The sequence below is a fragment of the Pteronotus mesoamericanus genome, unplaced genomic scaffold (genome assembly GCF_021234165.1).
Source record: "Pteronotus mesoamericanus isolate MK-2021 breed Mesoamerican mustached bat unplaced genomic scaffold, CSHL_Meso_final contig_74, whole genome shotgun sequence".
In the NCBI taxonomy this organism is placed as follows: Eukaryota; Metazoa; Chordata; class Mammalia; order Chiroptera; family Mormoopidae; genus Pteronotus; species Pteronotus mesoamericanus.
Genome location: NW_026555247.1, coordinates 785,526 through 801,712, shown reverse-complemented (window position 1 = coordinate 801,712; position 16,187 = coordinate 785,526). Strand labels below are relative to the sequence as shown.

Genomic DNA, 16,187 nt, shown 5'->3' with positions numbered 1-16,187 from the left:
ATCTTTAATTTTCAACCATGCAAACTGTTCTATAGGGGGTCTAGGGAAATAGGAAATAAAATCTACAATAAGATCCAAGACTAGTTTGTGTATATGTGTTTTTTTTCCTTTTACTCTGTGCTAACCAATGCTATACATTCCATTAGTAGACTGGACTTTGTGGGGTCAGAAAGCATATGTTATGCAATCTCTGACTGAGACTAACCAAGCACTTTAGGTGTTGTTGAAAACGTCTTTAGAATAATGAAATTCTAAACCAAGAATAATAAAGTTTCTTTAACAGCTTCCAACAAGAATTTTTTGTTTCTTTTTTCCCTCCCATTTCATTTTAATCTTCCTTTTACCACTACTGAGTCTTTCTGGATCCCTGGTTTCTCCTAGTGTTTTGCCAGTGGTCTCCCCCACCACTCTCATTACTTGGATACGGACAACAGTGAGAATTATAGAGAACCAGGGGGAGAATTACAAGGATTCTTCTGCTGATCACTGATTCTACATTCAACATTAGCATCAGGCAGGAGAAACCTAATTTTTCTATCAACAAAGAGGGACATTTCTATTAAGATCAGTAAAAAAAAGGGAGAAGATTGTACAAAACAAAGAAAATACATTGAAGAATCTGACACTCCTTGCTGGATTACTAAGGCGATTTAAATTAAAAAATAAAGAAAGTCATCAATTAATGTGGTTGATGGGGCTTTTAAAACGACAGCAAGGAAATATCGCAGTAGCCAAAGTCACTAGCAGAATTGCTCAGCACTGTCACACATTTCACATAACATAGTTTAATCAATTCAGTACAATTTAAATTGTTCTAACATAAGAGGAAGGGAAACCTCAGCCAGGGAAAGAAAACTCCCCCTGGGCAAAGACTGAAATAATCTTGAACAAAATTTTGAAAAACAGCTGTACCTGCACTGAAAAATAATCCTGGGTTCATGCTTGTTATAAATGATTCTTCAGTGATCTTTTGTGGCTTTATTTAACCAATAAACCTCCCAACCCCCAACCATCCAGAAATTTTAATTTTGCAAAGGAACAGTAAACATTCAGGATTCTTGTCATGTTAAACAACTGATCACATTTCAATCACTAGCCACATAATGTCCTGTAATAGCACCTAGCACCTTAGATCATTTATGTCCATTAAAGATTTTATAAAGCCCCTGTGGGGACACAGATTTGTGGGTATCTGATGTCTCAACCTGTCTTTTAACCATCTGTACATACATTAGTTTGTTAGCTCTTTCAGTCTTACTAGCCATTATTTAGAGAAGAAATAAAATAACAGAACTATTCTCCCTCTCCCCTCCACCCTAAACCACCCAAACCAACAACGTCCTATCGCCAAATACAAAGTGATAAAGGAGTTGTACCCAAACCTGGTCAGTCCTTCCATTTCTTGAAACTTGCACACAAACGGAAGAAACCCACTCAGCCTTAAAGAGGTCGATCATTTTGCTCTCCTAAAATTTCATCTCTGTGAGTGCTTTCTTTCTCGGGGCTGCCTTGCTCTCTCTCTCTCCCTCTCTCTGTGTCTCTCTCTACTTCTACCGGAGAGTGTTTTGTTTCCTGTTTCTGCTGCTGAATGAATGCAAAAATACAGGATTTGAAAAGATTTTGTTTTTTAGGCTAACAGTTGGAAATCTAAAATCTTGCTCTTCTGAATGGCTTTATATGCCAGTTACCCAACATACAATGTTTACAGTTTACAGAAAGAGGCAAATACAGAACCAAGGATCTTGCTTTTAAAGCAAAAACAAAATCACAACTAAAACTCATTTTACTCTTCAGATCCCATTCCTATTTTATTTACTTAATTATTAGCACTTACCCTAAGATGTGCCATAAATGCTCTATTCCAAATGTATAAAAGCCAACCACATCTCAACTGAGAATTAAACAGTTTTAATGTCTTCAAATCCATGTCCCTGCTCCAAAGCCTGATACAGACAGTCACTGGCAGCGGTACAATAATTCTACACAGCAGACATCTGATTCTTGACATTTAAAAATAACAATATTGGGGATAAGAGAGTCTTTTTTTAAAAATTAACTACAAACAGCTTGCGAGTGAGCACATTATCACCAGTGGGCTGTAATCACCAATTGACTGCATTACCTGGAAACTGCAATGATTTTAAGCTACAATATTTTATTTTAAATCAATGTCAGACAGAGGCCAAATACCTACAGACCCCTCATTTTCAATATAATCATTGCAATGCCCTATGATAAATTCAATCTAAGTGATAATTCTGCAAAGGGAGAATCAGAACCTTGCTAGTATTTAGATGCTATTATTGGCAACTATTAACTTAAACTTTGTTTGGTCTTGAATCATATTATGGACCTTTCAGTCATTCTTGCCAAAGATGGGTCACATTTCATGTATATGTATGCACATATGTCACGTCAAATGAACACATACATCTGCTCCAGAGTAAAACAAGTAATAACACGAAAGAAAACACAGTTATTTCTATTTCTGAAGCACATTAGAGACTTAGACCAATCTGGGATCAAGTCTTAGCTCTTTCACTTACTATATATGTATTCCTGGGCAAATGATTTAATTTTTTATGCCTCTTACTTGTTGTTTGTATGCTGGAGTAAATAATAGTATACTTTACAAAGTTGTGTTAGTTGTGTACTAAACAAAGTTGTGCTAGTTGTGTACACAACTTTACAAAGTTGTGTACTAAATAAGATACTATATGGTTTTGGCACATAAAAGATATTTGATATATGTTACTTCCTCTGTTTAATATTTGGAAGGGGGTAGGGATTGGGCACAGTGAATGGAAAGAATCCAGGCTTTGCAGGCAAACAAATCAGTTTGACCCACCATGTTGCCATGTACTAGCTGTGCGTCCTTGGGCAAGTTACTTAACCTAATTTATTAAATCTTAGTTTCTTTAACTGTAAAATACCTCCTAGTTTTAAAGTGCAAATTAGATAACATTGGAAGAACATTTACTTTTAGGAGGTATTTATTAAATGAGAGCTCTAGGCTCTTGAAAATTGCTCTAATTAGTACTCTGCATATGCAACTTAGGAGTTTAAAGATGTAGACTGAGATCACAAGGCCTTTAGGCCAAGTGTCTCACTTTATAGCACAGGGAGGAGACTCAGAGGGCTGAAATGATGGTTTCAAGCAACATCAACATTACTAGTTACTGGTAAATAGGGACGAGAAGACAGACCCTCTTATTTAAGTTCAATGCTTTGTCCACTTAACCCTGTGAAGTTGAAGTTGAACACATTTGGAAATCCAATTTCAATATTAGTTGGCAATTGAAGAAATACAACTGAGAACACAACAAAACCCTCCCTCTCTCAAAGTCCCCAAATTTGCTTCTGAGAATGAGCTTATAAAGGAAATTATTCCACAGGAGCTGGCAAAAGCTGGCTACATCTATGTCTCTGAGAGGAGCTTGTACGGGACAGCAGATTGCCCCTTTCCTCTAAAGCAAGGAAAGACTTGGAGAGGCTGTCCAGTTCTTGGGCGTTTCCCATTCTCCTGCCTCCCCTTGTGAATGGCCAGCCCCTTCCCTTTCTTTAGAGAACTCTCTGTCCTTAGCACAGTGGTTGGGAAGAACACACTGTTCTAGATTTAGTTTACTCACTAAACGTACTACCTCCCCGCATTGAAATACAGATTTTTTTTTTCAATTTGAAAGTCTTGCACAGAATAGGAACTCAATAAATATCAGTATTTGTTAAAGAAGGTATAACTTTGCTCTCAGTTTACATTCAAAGGCTTGACCTAGTGTTGTTTAGGGTTAATTATTGCCCAATGTAGAATAGAAAGTATTGATTTTTTTTCAATCTTTTGATAATTTCAGAATTAAAAACAAATGGGCTTTGGTTATTACTCTGAGGTAGAAGGATAAGAAGAGGGATGGAGGAAGGCAGGTACATGCGTGATCCATTGCAATCAATGTTTTATTTCTATGCCAGGGTGATGCTGGGTGTTTGCTTTACTTTTTTAAATACCTTTTTATAAGCCTCAAATATTTCATTTAAAAATTGGTTTAAAATCAGGTAAGTACTTTGAAAATAGAATTTCCAAAACAGATCCACAAATGGGCCTGTGCTAAAGCCTATACTTAAATCTTCAAGTTTTCATTCTCATTTTACTATAGAACTTAAATATTATCTTTACTTTAAATATTTTTTCCTCTTTTCTCACCATTTTCATGCCCTTGATTCCAGGGTTGTGCTGGCATGTGCAGGAAAGGACTTTTTGCATCACATAGATCTAAGTCTGAATCTCAGTTCTGTAATTTGCTGGCCACGTGGCTTTGAATCACTTAATATTTCTAAACATTGGTTTCCTCTCTTGTAAAGACAGAATATTATTATATCTAGTTCTCAGAATTATTATGAGGATTAAGTTAAAAAAACAAATGTGAAAACATTTGCTACAGCATCTGGAACATAGTAAATTTTCAGTTAATATCAGTTTTCTTCCTTTCTGTATCCTTCCACTTTTCATCGCTACTTGAACTTTTTACTTCAGAAAGTATAAAAAAGAAAGAGAAGTAAATTTATGGTAGGAAGAATATAGTCAGTTATGCAAACATCACGAAAGCATTTCATGACTAACAAAGGCTGGTCCCAGATGCATTTAGAATATTGTTCTTTAATCTGATATTTCTCATCTAATGTCATCACTGTTGAAGTCCAATTAAAAATGCTTTATTTTTGCCGCTAGTTACAGAAACTTTATAGACAAAATATTCTATTCTTGGGCTTCTATCATCCATCCTTTCTTCAAGACATATATTCTTATAATATTTTATTCTCAGCAGTGGATGAGATTTGTGTGCTTAAGCCATTTTTAAAATTTATAACCCTTATAACGATTATTTCTATACTTTGAGAGGTTTGGATTTCAGTCCTGTCCCTGCCACACACTAACAGTATGACCCACTAAACCTTTACCTTTCCTTGGGCCTAGTTTTTTATATGCTAGGTGAGAAGGTTGGATTAGATGACCCCTTTAGCTCTAACTTAGTATCACTTTTAGTGGGAAATATTGACCATGTAATTGTGTATTGTTTGTGAAAACTATCCACATATGGGTGGCTTCTCCTGAACCTCTGGGGATGGGCTCTGGCACTGTCCCTGTCTATTGGCTGACAGACTGGATTATTCTCAGGGCTGGTGGAGGCATGTCCACGGGAGTCAGGTTTGTCAGGAGGAAGTCAAAGAGAGTAGGAAGATAAACTTCTCAGGGCAAGACTTTTTTCCTCTCATTTCTTAAGATGAGAGTGGGAAATGATTGTGTCATACTTTCATAGCACAGTGAAAACTTTAAAAAGATGGGGATAGCCAGAGAAAACAGAGGGAAAAAGACATTTCCTATGAAGGGTTGCATTTTAGGAAAAATGACAATACTAGCGGAGGAAGTAGGGAAGAAAAAGACCCTTTCCCTGTTATTTTTATCCAGGTGAAGTCTAGTTTAAGTGAATTGGAGGGCGGTAGGGAAAACAGGAGGAAACCGTCGCAGGGGAGGAGCAGCCTGCAGTGGGTCTGTACCTGTGTGGGATTTCCGCACTAAAGCTAATTGTGTTTTATTGTGTGGATGCTTCCCCTTTTTTCTTCCTCTTCTCTTGTCCTAGGTCTCTGCAGCTGTGTTTGTCAGGTCCCTAAACTGGCTCAATCTTCACCTTCTCAGGCCTCCAAGCACAGCCTGCATTCCCCGTGCTCTCAGGGTGGGAGCGCGGTGTGGGGCCGGGGGTGGTGGGGGTGGGGGGGTAGTGTGGTCAGTGTTGGTGTTGGTGTGACAGTTGCAATGGTGAAGACATACATCAATTTTCCCAAAGTAATAGCTTCAGGCAGAATTTTACAACAACAAAACAAAACAAAAACAAAAAAGTAACTCTAGATATATGTAATTAAACTCTTTCCAAAATTCCACAGGTCATTGTTGGCTTTTGTAAAAACGTGGATTTATTTTAAAATTCTGTGTAGATTCCCCTTCCTCTCCTCTATATCCCATGATCCTTCACACAATAGAACACAAAACATTAATAACCCTTGCCTTTAGGTAGGTGTGCCTTTCAAAGTCAGGATAACTAGATGAAGTTGGTAGCCAGTTTGCTTCCTGATAGGAGTACTTAGCCACAAAAATGTTAAACAATGTTCATGCAGACAATTCATAGTGCAGCCAAGACTATAACCAGGAGAAGACACCTCCCAATTAGCAACTACAATTTTTAAACCCCCATCCCCCGATAGAAATGGTACCTGAAGGTACTGGCAGGAACGTTCTTGTTGACACGACTCTGACTTCACCATGGCCTGGTCCATGTTAACTGAAGCCTTCTGGTAAACTTCCCGGGCTCGGCTCACCGTCAGCGTGGAGGACCAGGCGCTCTTCTTCAGGAGCGGTGCATCCAGGTTGACAGGCAGGTTGGCACAGGTGGAGCACTTGACATCGTTGTTACTCCGGGAGGCCTTGACCGCCTGCTCACTGATGGTGTTGTAGGTCTCCATGAAGTACTGCGAGGCTGAGCGGTCGGGGCACCTGCCCATGGTCATCACACTCGAGGGGGCGTGGTAGATGCACATGTCGCCGTCCAGGTTATCGTCTGAGCTCCACCAGCCTGGGGAAGTGTTGGGCCGGGCCTTGGGCTCAGCGCGCCGCTCCTTGCTCTTGCTGCGCTTGCCATACCTGACGGTCTGTGTCTCGTCGGGGCTGGCTTTGCCCCCGTTGACATTGCCTTTGGATGGACCCTCCAAGGAGTGTGACTTGGTGAAGAGCTTCTGGACCGAGTGGACCAGGTGGCGGATGCGGCCGGGGCTGTCGCTCCGGTGCTCCACGGCCGTGCGCTTGTACTGCAGCGTGTGGTAGCCGTCCCGGTTGAGCGGCAGCTGCCTCTCAAACTGATCCAGGAGGTTGGGGGGGAGGCGATTGGCCTTGGTGGCCAGGGTGCGGGGTACAAGGGCGCACTCGTCCTTCAGCTCCTGCTGAGAGTTGTAGTGTCTGCGTGGAAAGGTGCTGCTGGCCAGGGGGTCGCTGAAGGGGCCCACGCACTCGGCCTGGAAGGAATTGCGCTGAGTGTAGTAAGGATGGTCCGCGGGGTGATGCTCCACTGGGCTGAGCAGATATGGCTTGCGGTCTGAGTGGTGCGACAGTGAGTCACAGGCGGAATCACAGGTAACTCCGTGGTGATGGCTGCGGCTGCCCGATAACCCTTTCATTGCTGATGGGATGCAACCGCGGGGGTCATGGACTCCCGGTGTCCAGGTTCCAGACCCGTCTCCCGCAAAGACCTGGGGGAGTGAACAAGCAGGGGGAAATGGTTAACGTCCTTTGGTAAATAGATACTGCTCTGTTTTGCTGCGCTGTCTGCTACTGCGTTTGCTTTCTGGCAGAACTTGTCACTGTTCGTAAAGCAACTTTAATGAATTATTGCAAAAACTCTACCACCTGTGTAGGGTGGGCAAGCTGGCTGCAATCAGATCTGGGGAGTCTGTAGGGGTATACGCTAGGAAACCTGCAAAAGAAAACAACAGGAATGCTAAAGTGTTTTGAAATTATATGAAAGAGAACCCCCTTCTTTTCCCTCCATGATTCCGATAACTGGTTCTATCTTTCTCTTGCTTCTCTGGTTTTATTCTCAACTGTGTGTTAATGGGAAATCTAACACACCCAAAAGGCTCATTTTCTCTGGGAAGCCTTTGCTGATACTCCTTTGCAGACAGAACTAGTTCCCCTCTGTGCTTCCCCAGCATCTATTCTCTCAGGTCCTATGGAATTGTTTGCCTCCGGCTTTCCCAGGTAGCTTCAGTTCCCTGCACAGCAGCCTACCTTTGAGTCACCTTTACATCCCTCTCCCCAACCAGCCATGTGCACACATGGTAAGCATTCCAGAAATGGGAATACAAAGGAATAAATAAAGGAGTATAGTGGCGCCTTATAACTCGAGGATATATCTATCTTCTGTCACATGCTTTCCCCTTAGAATTTTGTGGTAACAATTTCAGCACAGAAGCATTCTGTCCCTGTCAACCCCTCATGGTAATTAAAGCTGAAAAAAGAGATGATCTGGCAAATAAGCCAGAACTGTAGAGAAAATCTGACCCTTTATTTCTGTCACCAGAGGGTCAACAAACCGAGAGCAGTTGAAGAACAAATAAGCTTGAGTCAGCTAGTTTGAATATGGTGGCATCTGCTCTCCCTGGTTTAAAAGTTTCTGGTTGAATGTTCACAAACAATTTCAAGATGGCCCTTGAATTGTTCCTGAGAAATTGGAACACCTGGGGCTAAGGGTCAGCTCAGCCTTGGTGAGAAGTGACTCCCGCAGATCCAGCTGTGGGAGCTCATTTCACTGCGAGCCCAGGTCTTTCCCAGGCTTTAGTAACCGAGGCTGCCGTTCCACCAGGCAGAGGATTTTCCTCCTCTAACAGCATGTTCTTCAGTCACTGACGCCGTTCCTATTGACAGCCTGAGATTTTTTGAAAGCTTCCCACAATACAAAAATTGTCATATAAAGAATTTTCCTGAGAGAAGATCTTAAGAGTTCTTATCACAATAAAAAAAATTATAACTATGTGTGGCAGTGGATCTTAACTAGACTTATAAGGGCGATCATTTTGACCCTTGAACAACACAGGTCTGAACTATGTGGGTCCATTTAAATATAAATATTTTTCAATAAATAGAGTTAGCCCTTTGTATGTGCAGGTTTTGCATCCTCAGATTCAACCAATTGTGGATTGAAAGCAGTATTTTCATATTCCCAATTGCGATTTCCCAACCTCAAGTTTCTAACTGCAGATTGAAAATACTGTTCTAGATCCACAGTTAAATGAATTCATGGATTTGAGGGGTGAGCTGTAGTTACGTTTTTGGGGAATCAAAGTATTACACAGATTTTCATTTGCATGGGGGTTGGCACTCCTAACCCCCGTATTAAAGATCAACTGTGTATACAAATAATGAATCAGTACTTCATACACTTGAAACTAATACAATGTTATATGTCAATTATGTCTTTAAAAAAAGTTGTGAAAAACCAGCGTTACTTGCCAAAATATCACAAATGACATGTCAGATATTCAGAGAGGGAGAGATAAATGGTTTAATCAAACAACAATAACAATAATATAAAACATACACATGGTTTAATAAAGAAAAGCAGGGACTTTTGAGAGTCAGGTCTTACCTATTCCATGGGACATTCTGTTATGTGTGTGTTCTTCTTACAATGTTGAAAAACTCTATTAATGCTTAAAAAGATGCTTTTTTCCTTCTAGTCCATCAGTTTCTGGATTAATCACTCAAGAAAACTGATGGGAGGTTTTAAGTACCAGATTCTTTCAAAAATTGGTTAGTCTACTAAATACATTATGAGCTCCTTGAGGGTACGGATTATGTTTTCCCCATACAGTGCCCAAAAAAGTCCTTGGCTGATCATGGGAAATCAATGAAGTATTTATTCAATAAATTAATGCATTAATGCAAACATTCCCAGAATGGTCTCTACTGTGATTCAAGTCACATCTATTGACTGAAAGATGACTGTGTGACAAGGGATGGGCCAAGCCAGAGAAGGCAGAGACCATGTCACAGGCGTTCCAGGGACCAGAGATTTTCAGAGTGAGGCAGTAGGGAGGCTGGTGAATGCTCCTTTTGCCACCCTCCAACTTTTGACTCCTCATGGCCCACCCCAAAATATCCCGCCTCTGTAAGTTCCAACTGCCTTGAAGTAAAAGTTTGAAGACTTTGCCTGGCCTCCTGACTACGCAATTGTCAAATAGAAGAGAATCTTTTTGAAGGAGGGAAAGAAATTGACATCTGAAGAGAAAAAAAGGAAAGCAGGACTCATAACATCTGTGCATCAGGAAGAACCTGTAAATCACAACTTGCCCATTGAGGAGAGATTCATGAAAATACTTTATGATCAATTTTATCATAAAATACTTTGGGACTGCTTTGTAAGTTATGACCTGAAGAATAGGCTGTGGCAAGGACAGATATAAGGGGGTTAAACACATGTTTCTAGTAAAACTATGGCACAAACTAATTTAGATGGGAAAATCCATTGTATGAGGGAGTCTCTTTATATAAAACAGGTCCTTTTGAAGACATTTTTATCTTTTAAATGTGGGTTTAAATATTAAAAGCAAAAATAAGTCTACTAGGATTATAGTCACGTAATAAGTCTTATGATTACATGTAAAATAATCTCAATATATAAAATCGTATGAAATAATGCTTCAAACTTTCCTTCTGAAGAAGCTAGGGTCTTGGGTAGATTATTTTCTGCTAAATAAAATGTAAAACTGACAAGAGATGAAAACATGAATTATACGTATTTACTCCAAAATATATGATTATTTGAATCATATATTTAATATTATTATTTTTAACATGTAAGCAGCATTTCATGTAAGATAAAGTTACCTGAGGACAAGTTAGCAAACAAAGAGCTTCTTTAAAGCTATTAATGATGAATTAGTTAAATGATGTAAAAATGGTAATTTTTGTAATGAAACATAGTGTGATTTTTATTCAAATTTAAGTGGGCTATCTTCAGCAGACTGACAAGTGCTTACATTTACTTAGAGGGTAATAAATTGCATCGAGGATAAATAAGTTAACTTTTCTCCTTCCTTAGTTAATATTTATAAAAGGATATTAAAATCTTAATCTTTTTTTTTCTATGACATGGGCACATACGGTGATGAAGGAATGACAATACACAATCACACACATTTCTAAATGCTCCATCTACCTTTCAGGGTAAGGCCAAATAAGTGACTTAATACCCCATCCCCTTCTATAAAAATGTCTTTACCCTCTCTTCTGTCCTCTTGTGATTTTAAAAGAAAAATAAATCAATTTCTGATTACTGAATCAAGCAACACATCCAGTGACTTCCTGATGATCAGACGATCCAAAACCCTCAGTGGCTAAACAATTGCTGGTGGCATCTGCCATGGACATCTTGTTCTTCCTTCTCTCATTCTTTATTTCCCTCTTTCCTTACTTTTAAACTCCCTTTCTAGCACACATCTTCCTGTCAATTGTTTTTTTTCTCTCTTGTCATTAATACTTGTAAGTGGCATCCATGGACCTCATTTGCTCCAGCCTGTGCTGTGCCTGGGTATCCCTCCTGTTCAGGGCCCAGTGTTTGCTGCTGCAGACAAGCACATGCGGACTGTGACCCTGAAGGCCAAAGGGCTTGCGATGGGCCCACAGAGACACGATCTCATCATGAAATAATGTAAATAACAATTCTTACTAAATTCCGCACTCTTGGAAAAGGAAACTGCTAGCTCCTGAATTAGATTTTAAGTGGCCATAAAAGATTTCTGAAAATAGAAAGGAAAATTGCCTAGCATGCCTTTCTCTTTGGGCATGTGTAGGGACTGTGGGTCAATATGCCTTCATAATGGTTTCTATGATTACAGTGATCATCTCTCATTTTTTTCTTGTCCACTATGACTTTAAAACTATGTTTTATTGCCCTGGCTGGGTGACTAAGTTGGTTGAAGTTTCATCCCTTGCACCAAAAGTCCGCAAGTTTGATTCCTCGTTAGGGCACATACCAAGGATGCAGGTTTGATCCCCAATTGGGGTGGGTATGGAAAGCAACCAATCGATGTTTCTCTCTCACATCGATGTTTCTCTCTCTTTCCCTTCTTCTCTCTTTCTAAAAAAATCAATAAAAACATATCCTTGGGTGAGGATTAAAATTATGTTTTGTTGTTCTCCTAAGTTCCATCAGACAATATGTCCTGATTTTGGGGTTGAAAAATTTGTTGACTATACTGGCTATCCTGAGATGAGCTCTGAGTGTGAAATGTTTCTGAGTTCTATGGAGTTTCCACACCTGTACAAATGATGACCAAAGCAAGAATTGATCCAGCATGGTAAGGGAAATTCTCAAAATACGTAATTTGTTACACTCAAAGAAAAAACAAACAGACCACATATTAGAAGATGCTGACCGGGGGAAACAGTCTTGCCTAGCTAGCAATCCTTTTCATTTTGATTTCTGTGCATGTCTTTATTTAGAGCTGCTGTTCTTGACTTTTTGTTCCATTGAGAGGGAAGAGCCACGTGGAAGGCTCCACGCTCTCACTCAGTGAGAAATGACAGCCAGGCCATTGTGACTTGCTTTAGGAAGAACCACGTGGGGAACCCTGCCCATGAGAACAGGGAGCATTGTGTGCTGGTTTGGGGAGGCATCAAGAAGAAGAAAACTCTGCAAATCTTTTCTGCGTCAGGTGGATTTTTCAGTTTCCCTCCACGTGAACTGCCTAGGAAGGTTATAATAGTCAACTGAATAGAAAGAAAGGATTACCTATTGAAGAGTATAAAATAATCCCACAATAATGACTTTGTTTCCGAGTCTCCCTAGGTATATACAGGTGACTAATTCTGGCTAATGGAATAAAATTGGGAATGGCATATGCAATTTCTGGAAAGTGTCTGTAATGTAAAGGACTAACCCTGCCTTATCTCTATCGTGGCTGAATGCAGCTGTGAAGCCTGGCCTAGCAGTGATCTTGTATGTGAGGTAGAAGTTGCAGTTTGAAGCTGAACAAGGTAAAGGACCTGGCCATAGTGGAGGACCATTTCATCCCTGGATATGGACCTCTGCATCTTGCATATGTGGGAGAAAACACACCTTTATCTTCGTCTTTGGCACTGCTATTTTGTTTTCTGACACTTCATCTGAACCTTTTCCTGAGAGAGATGGGTAGTCAGGGCCAAACCCTGGAGAGCCTTGTAAACTATCCTGGTTCATAGGACTTTACTCTGCAGGGGGCGGTGCTCCGAGGGAGTGATTGAAACCAGACAGTGACATGGCCACACCTATACAATATTTCTCTGGCTATAGCTAGAGACTAGATTTAGAGGTGGGGAGAGGCAAGAAGATCTAAAAGAAGCAATTACTTCCTGCTTGGGCAGTTCATGAGAGAAGACCAAAAGAGAGGATGGAGGACCTCCAAAAGGGGTGAGAGTGTCCTGGCCAGGGGGCTGCGCCTGTGTCGGGCCTCCTTGCTCATACATGTGTCTTGCTACCACAGCTTAAACACACACTTTTTCCAGAACAAAGTTCTCTGTGACATGGATGCAGATTTTTTATTAGTAATTTTTCCTCTATCAATAATAAATCTCCATTCTATGTGGACTGAGAATGAAGAACTATATGAATGCACAGGCTTATGATTTCAAATAAAAAATAAGGCAATGGTTCTAATTCATATGTACTAATAAACAAAGCCATGCCACTTTAGGGTAAAAGTAAACAGAAAACTTAACAGAGGGGAGAGTGTAGAGTGGCCGAAATTCCACTTTTGAGATATTTTCTGACCTTCTGAGTTTGTAGCTACAAATGATAGCTGAATGCCATTTTCTTTCACTTCTTCGAGTTTCTCTTCTTGAAAGTTTTCATGTGTTGTATACTTCAAAACATATAAGTACCATTAGGGCAATTTTGAACAGTCTAAAATCCACAGGTTATACTGCTCAAGGCACAATACTAAGCCATTTTATATTCACAGAATGTATTCTGGCTTTTCATTAACATTAACTGCTATCATAATCATCTACAGTTAGATTTTGTTTGTGAACACCTCCTACAGTCCGTGAGCTCCTATAAATAAGGGCCTTTGGGTCATTTCCCTTTTAAAAGATATAATACTATAAAAAAATAACAAAAAACAAACAAAAAAACAAACGGAAACAACAGCATTCCAAACCTCCATTTTTGTCACAGTAGGTAACACAGTTACAATTGCCTTTGTCTTCATACAACCCTTTAAAAAAGTGGTTTCATTTCTGTTTTTGAGCATAAAAAGGTGAAGGGGGGGCATTCTTTGAGATATGGTTAGTAAATCATTAATATTGGTATGTACTTATAGCTGTTTGAGTAAAAAGTCATAACTTAGGAGGGGATTTTTATTTGAAGATAACCAAGACAAAACATTTGAAAGTTTCATGACATTATTTTGAATTGACATAGGTGACAAGGTGAGTCCTGACTTTATCTGACCTTTGAGATATGCTCCTCATGGAGTTGTTTCCATCTGGGTTTCTAGGAGAGTGTCTGATGGTCTCAGCCAAGCCTACAGATGGAGTCCCCTGGCAGGTGCTAAGAGAATGTGGTCACCTTGACCAGTCATGGCTAACAGCTCTTCAGGGGGCACTGCAGGCAGTGAGACACCCTTTCTTCTGGGAGTAAAACAGATGTGTGCAGAATTTTCGCACAGAAGAGCAAAAAACATCAATGCCTACCCCTCCCCGCCCAAAAAAGTTCAGAAAAACATGCAAACCATTGACTATTCTAGAAGAAATAGGAATGAGGATATAATAAAACTGTTTAATGGGATATAAAGACAGCCATGATGGAAGATGGAAAAATGCAAACACAATGACAATCAAAAAAACACAACAATACAACTTGAAAAGAAGTTAAAATAGCCCTTGATGAAAGCTGAGTTATTTTTGTCTGCATCTCTCATAAGTAGCTGAATAGTCTTGTGAACATGTTCTGGCACATTCTGGATGACTTGCTTCCCGGCCAGACCATATAGCTTTTTGTTTGTTTGTTTTTGTACCTGAATCAAATGTTTTCTCTTATAAATTCCTTCTTTTATTTTTAAAATATTTTTGGTATATAAAACTTAAGAAGGAATGTCATACCCTGTATTAGTTATGTTTAGTGAAAGAAACTAAGAGTCAATTATTGATCTGATAGTTGGCAAGTCCTGTCTTTCTTTATTTTTAATAAGTTTTATTGAATTCATTGGGGTGACATTGGTTAATAAAATTATACAGGTTTAAGGTGTCTAAGTCTATAAATATATAACACATGATTTGTATATTTTATTGTGAGTTCACCACCCAAAGTCACGTATCCTGTCACCGTCTCTCCCTATTTACCCTCTTCTACTTCCCCCACCCCCTTTCCCTCTGGTAATCACCACACTCTTGTCTATATGTATGAGGTTTTGGTTTTTCTTCTTAATCCCCTCACCTTTTGAAAAAGGGTACATTCCCTTTTTTTAAGTGCTGTTGTTTTTCTTACCAAATTTGCTGTACTAACGTACTTAACTGAGCGCCTGTCGTGAGCCCCTTTTGTGGTAGCTGTTCAGCTGACACCTGCTTTGGGGAATTATTTTCCCTAACTGCAGCATCTGCTGACAACATCCTGGCTAGGAACATTGAAGGCGATCACCACATCCTCTGAGCTGATTGAACTGGACTTGAAGACCCAACTCAGGGGCATCAAATCCAGAAGCAGAGGCTTAGCTGAGTTAATCAGATGCTGGCTCCTGGAAATTTTAATGGAAATGTCGCTAGAGCCACTGAACCCTGGTGCACTTATCTACAAGGTCAAGTCAAGGAAAGGGACAGTGTTGGCTGCATATGAAGCCAGAGCTATTTGAGACTGTGGGGCAGCAGAAACAAGGCCACTGCAGAAATGTGTGTGTAAAGTGAGAGTAAAGAAAACCTGCAGAGAGAGGCAGATCCAGACTCCATGTAGCCCCAGGGAAAGAAATAGAGAGAATCTGCCCAACAATCGTTTAGGTCTAGTCAGGCCCAGCTTCCTTCCCAGTGAGGCTGAGAACCTGCGGTTGTCTGAGGCAGAACCATGGTAGGCACACAGACGCATACCCATCCAAGTCAAGGGGCCCTCCTGCCCAGCGGGGGCAATTGCAAGCAGAATAGGACCACCACCAAAGTGTTCTGTGTCCCACAGAGGCCAAAGGTGAGTCAGTCTCAGAAGCAGCCCCATCAGAATTTGCTAGAGTGTTTACGTTTTTTGCCAGTTTCATTTATTGGCTCTAACAAACTATGCATACGCATCCAAATTTTACATTTGCTCTTTCAAAACTATCACCAGTGCCTACATGCAGGCATGAGTGAGAGAGGTGGTCAGATAGCACGCGGGGTGAAGAGGAGGATAGTTTCTGCAGCCAGCTATTTTTAATGCCCTGTGGGGCAGGTGAGTTCAGCGTTACCTGGCCCCAGCAACGGCTGCTGTTGATGGGAATAAGATTCGCAATTCCTCAAACACCACTTCTTTCTTATGCTTCTGTTTTCATGTAATTTTTAAAGGGCCTATTCTCACTCTTCACCTATATAGCTTTTTCTATTTTTGAACTAGTCTTTCAATCCCCTCTAGACCTCTACATCCAATCTTAAATTT

The 16,187-nt window shown here is 40.2% G+C and overlaps 1 protein-coding gene across 12 annotated transcripts in view; it reads right to left on the bottom strand.

Moving 5' to 3' along the window:
• The window catches only part of DLGAP1 (DLG associated protein 1), an 870,852-nt gene that overhangs the window by 304,085 nt on the left and 550,580 nt on the right, over nt 1-16,187 (bottom strand). For 4 of the 12 annotated variants that reach the window (XM_054583388.1, XM_054583387.1, XM_054583384.1 and 1 more), the window contains exon 4: nt 6,259-7,287. In XM_054583388.1, the coding sequence (XP_054439363.1) occupies nt 6,259-7,215 (957 nt within the window). In that variant the 5' untranslated portion in view covers nt 7,216-7,287. Of the gene's footprint in view, nt 1-1,376; nt 1,683-1,834; nt 1,962-6,258; nt 7,288-16,187 lie in introns of those variants that run through there. The other 8 variants (XM_054583399.1, XM_054583391.1, XM_054583394.1 and 5 more) reach the window with 3 other exon arrangements.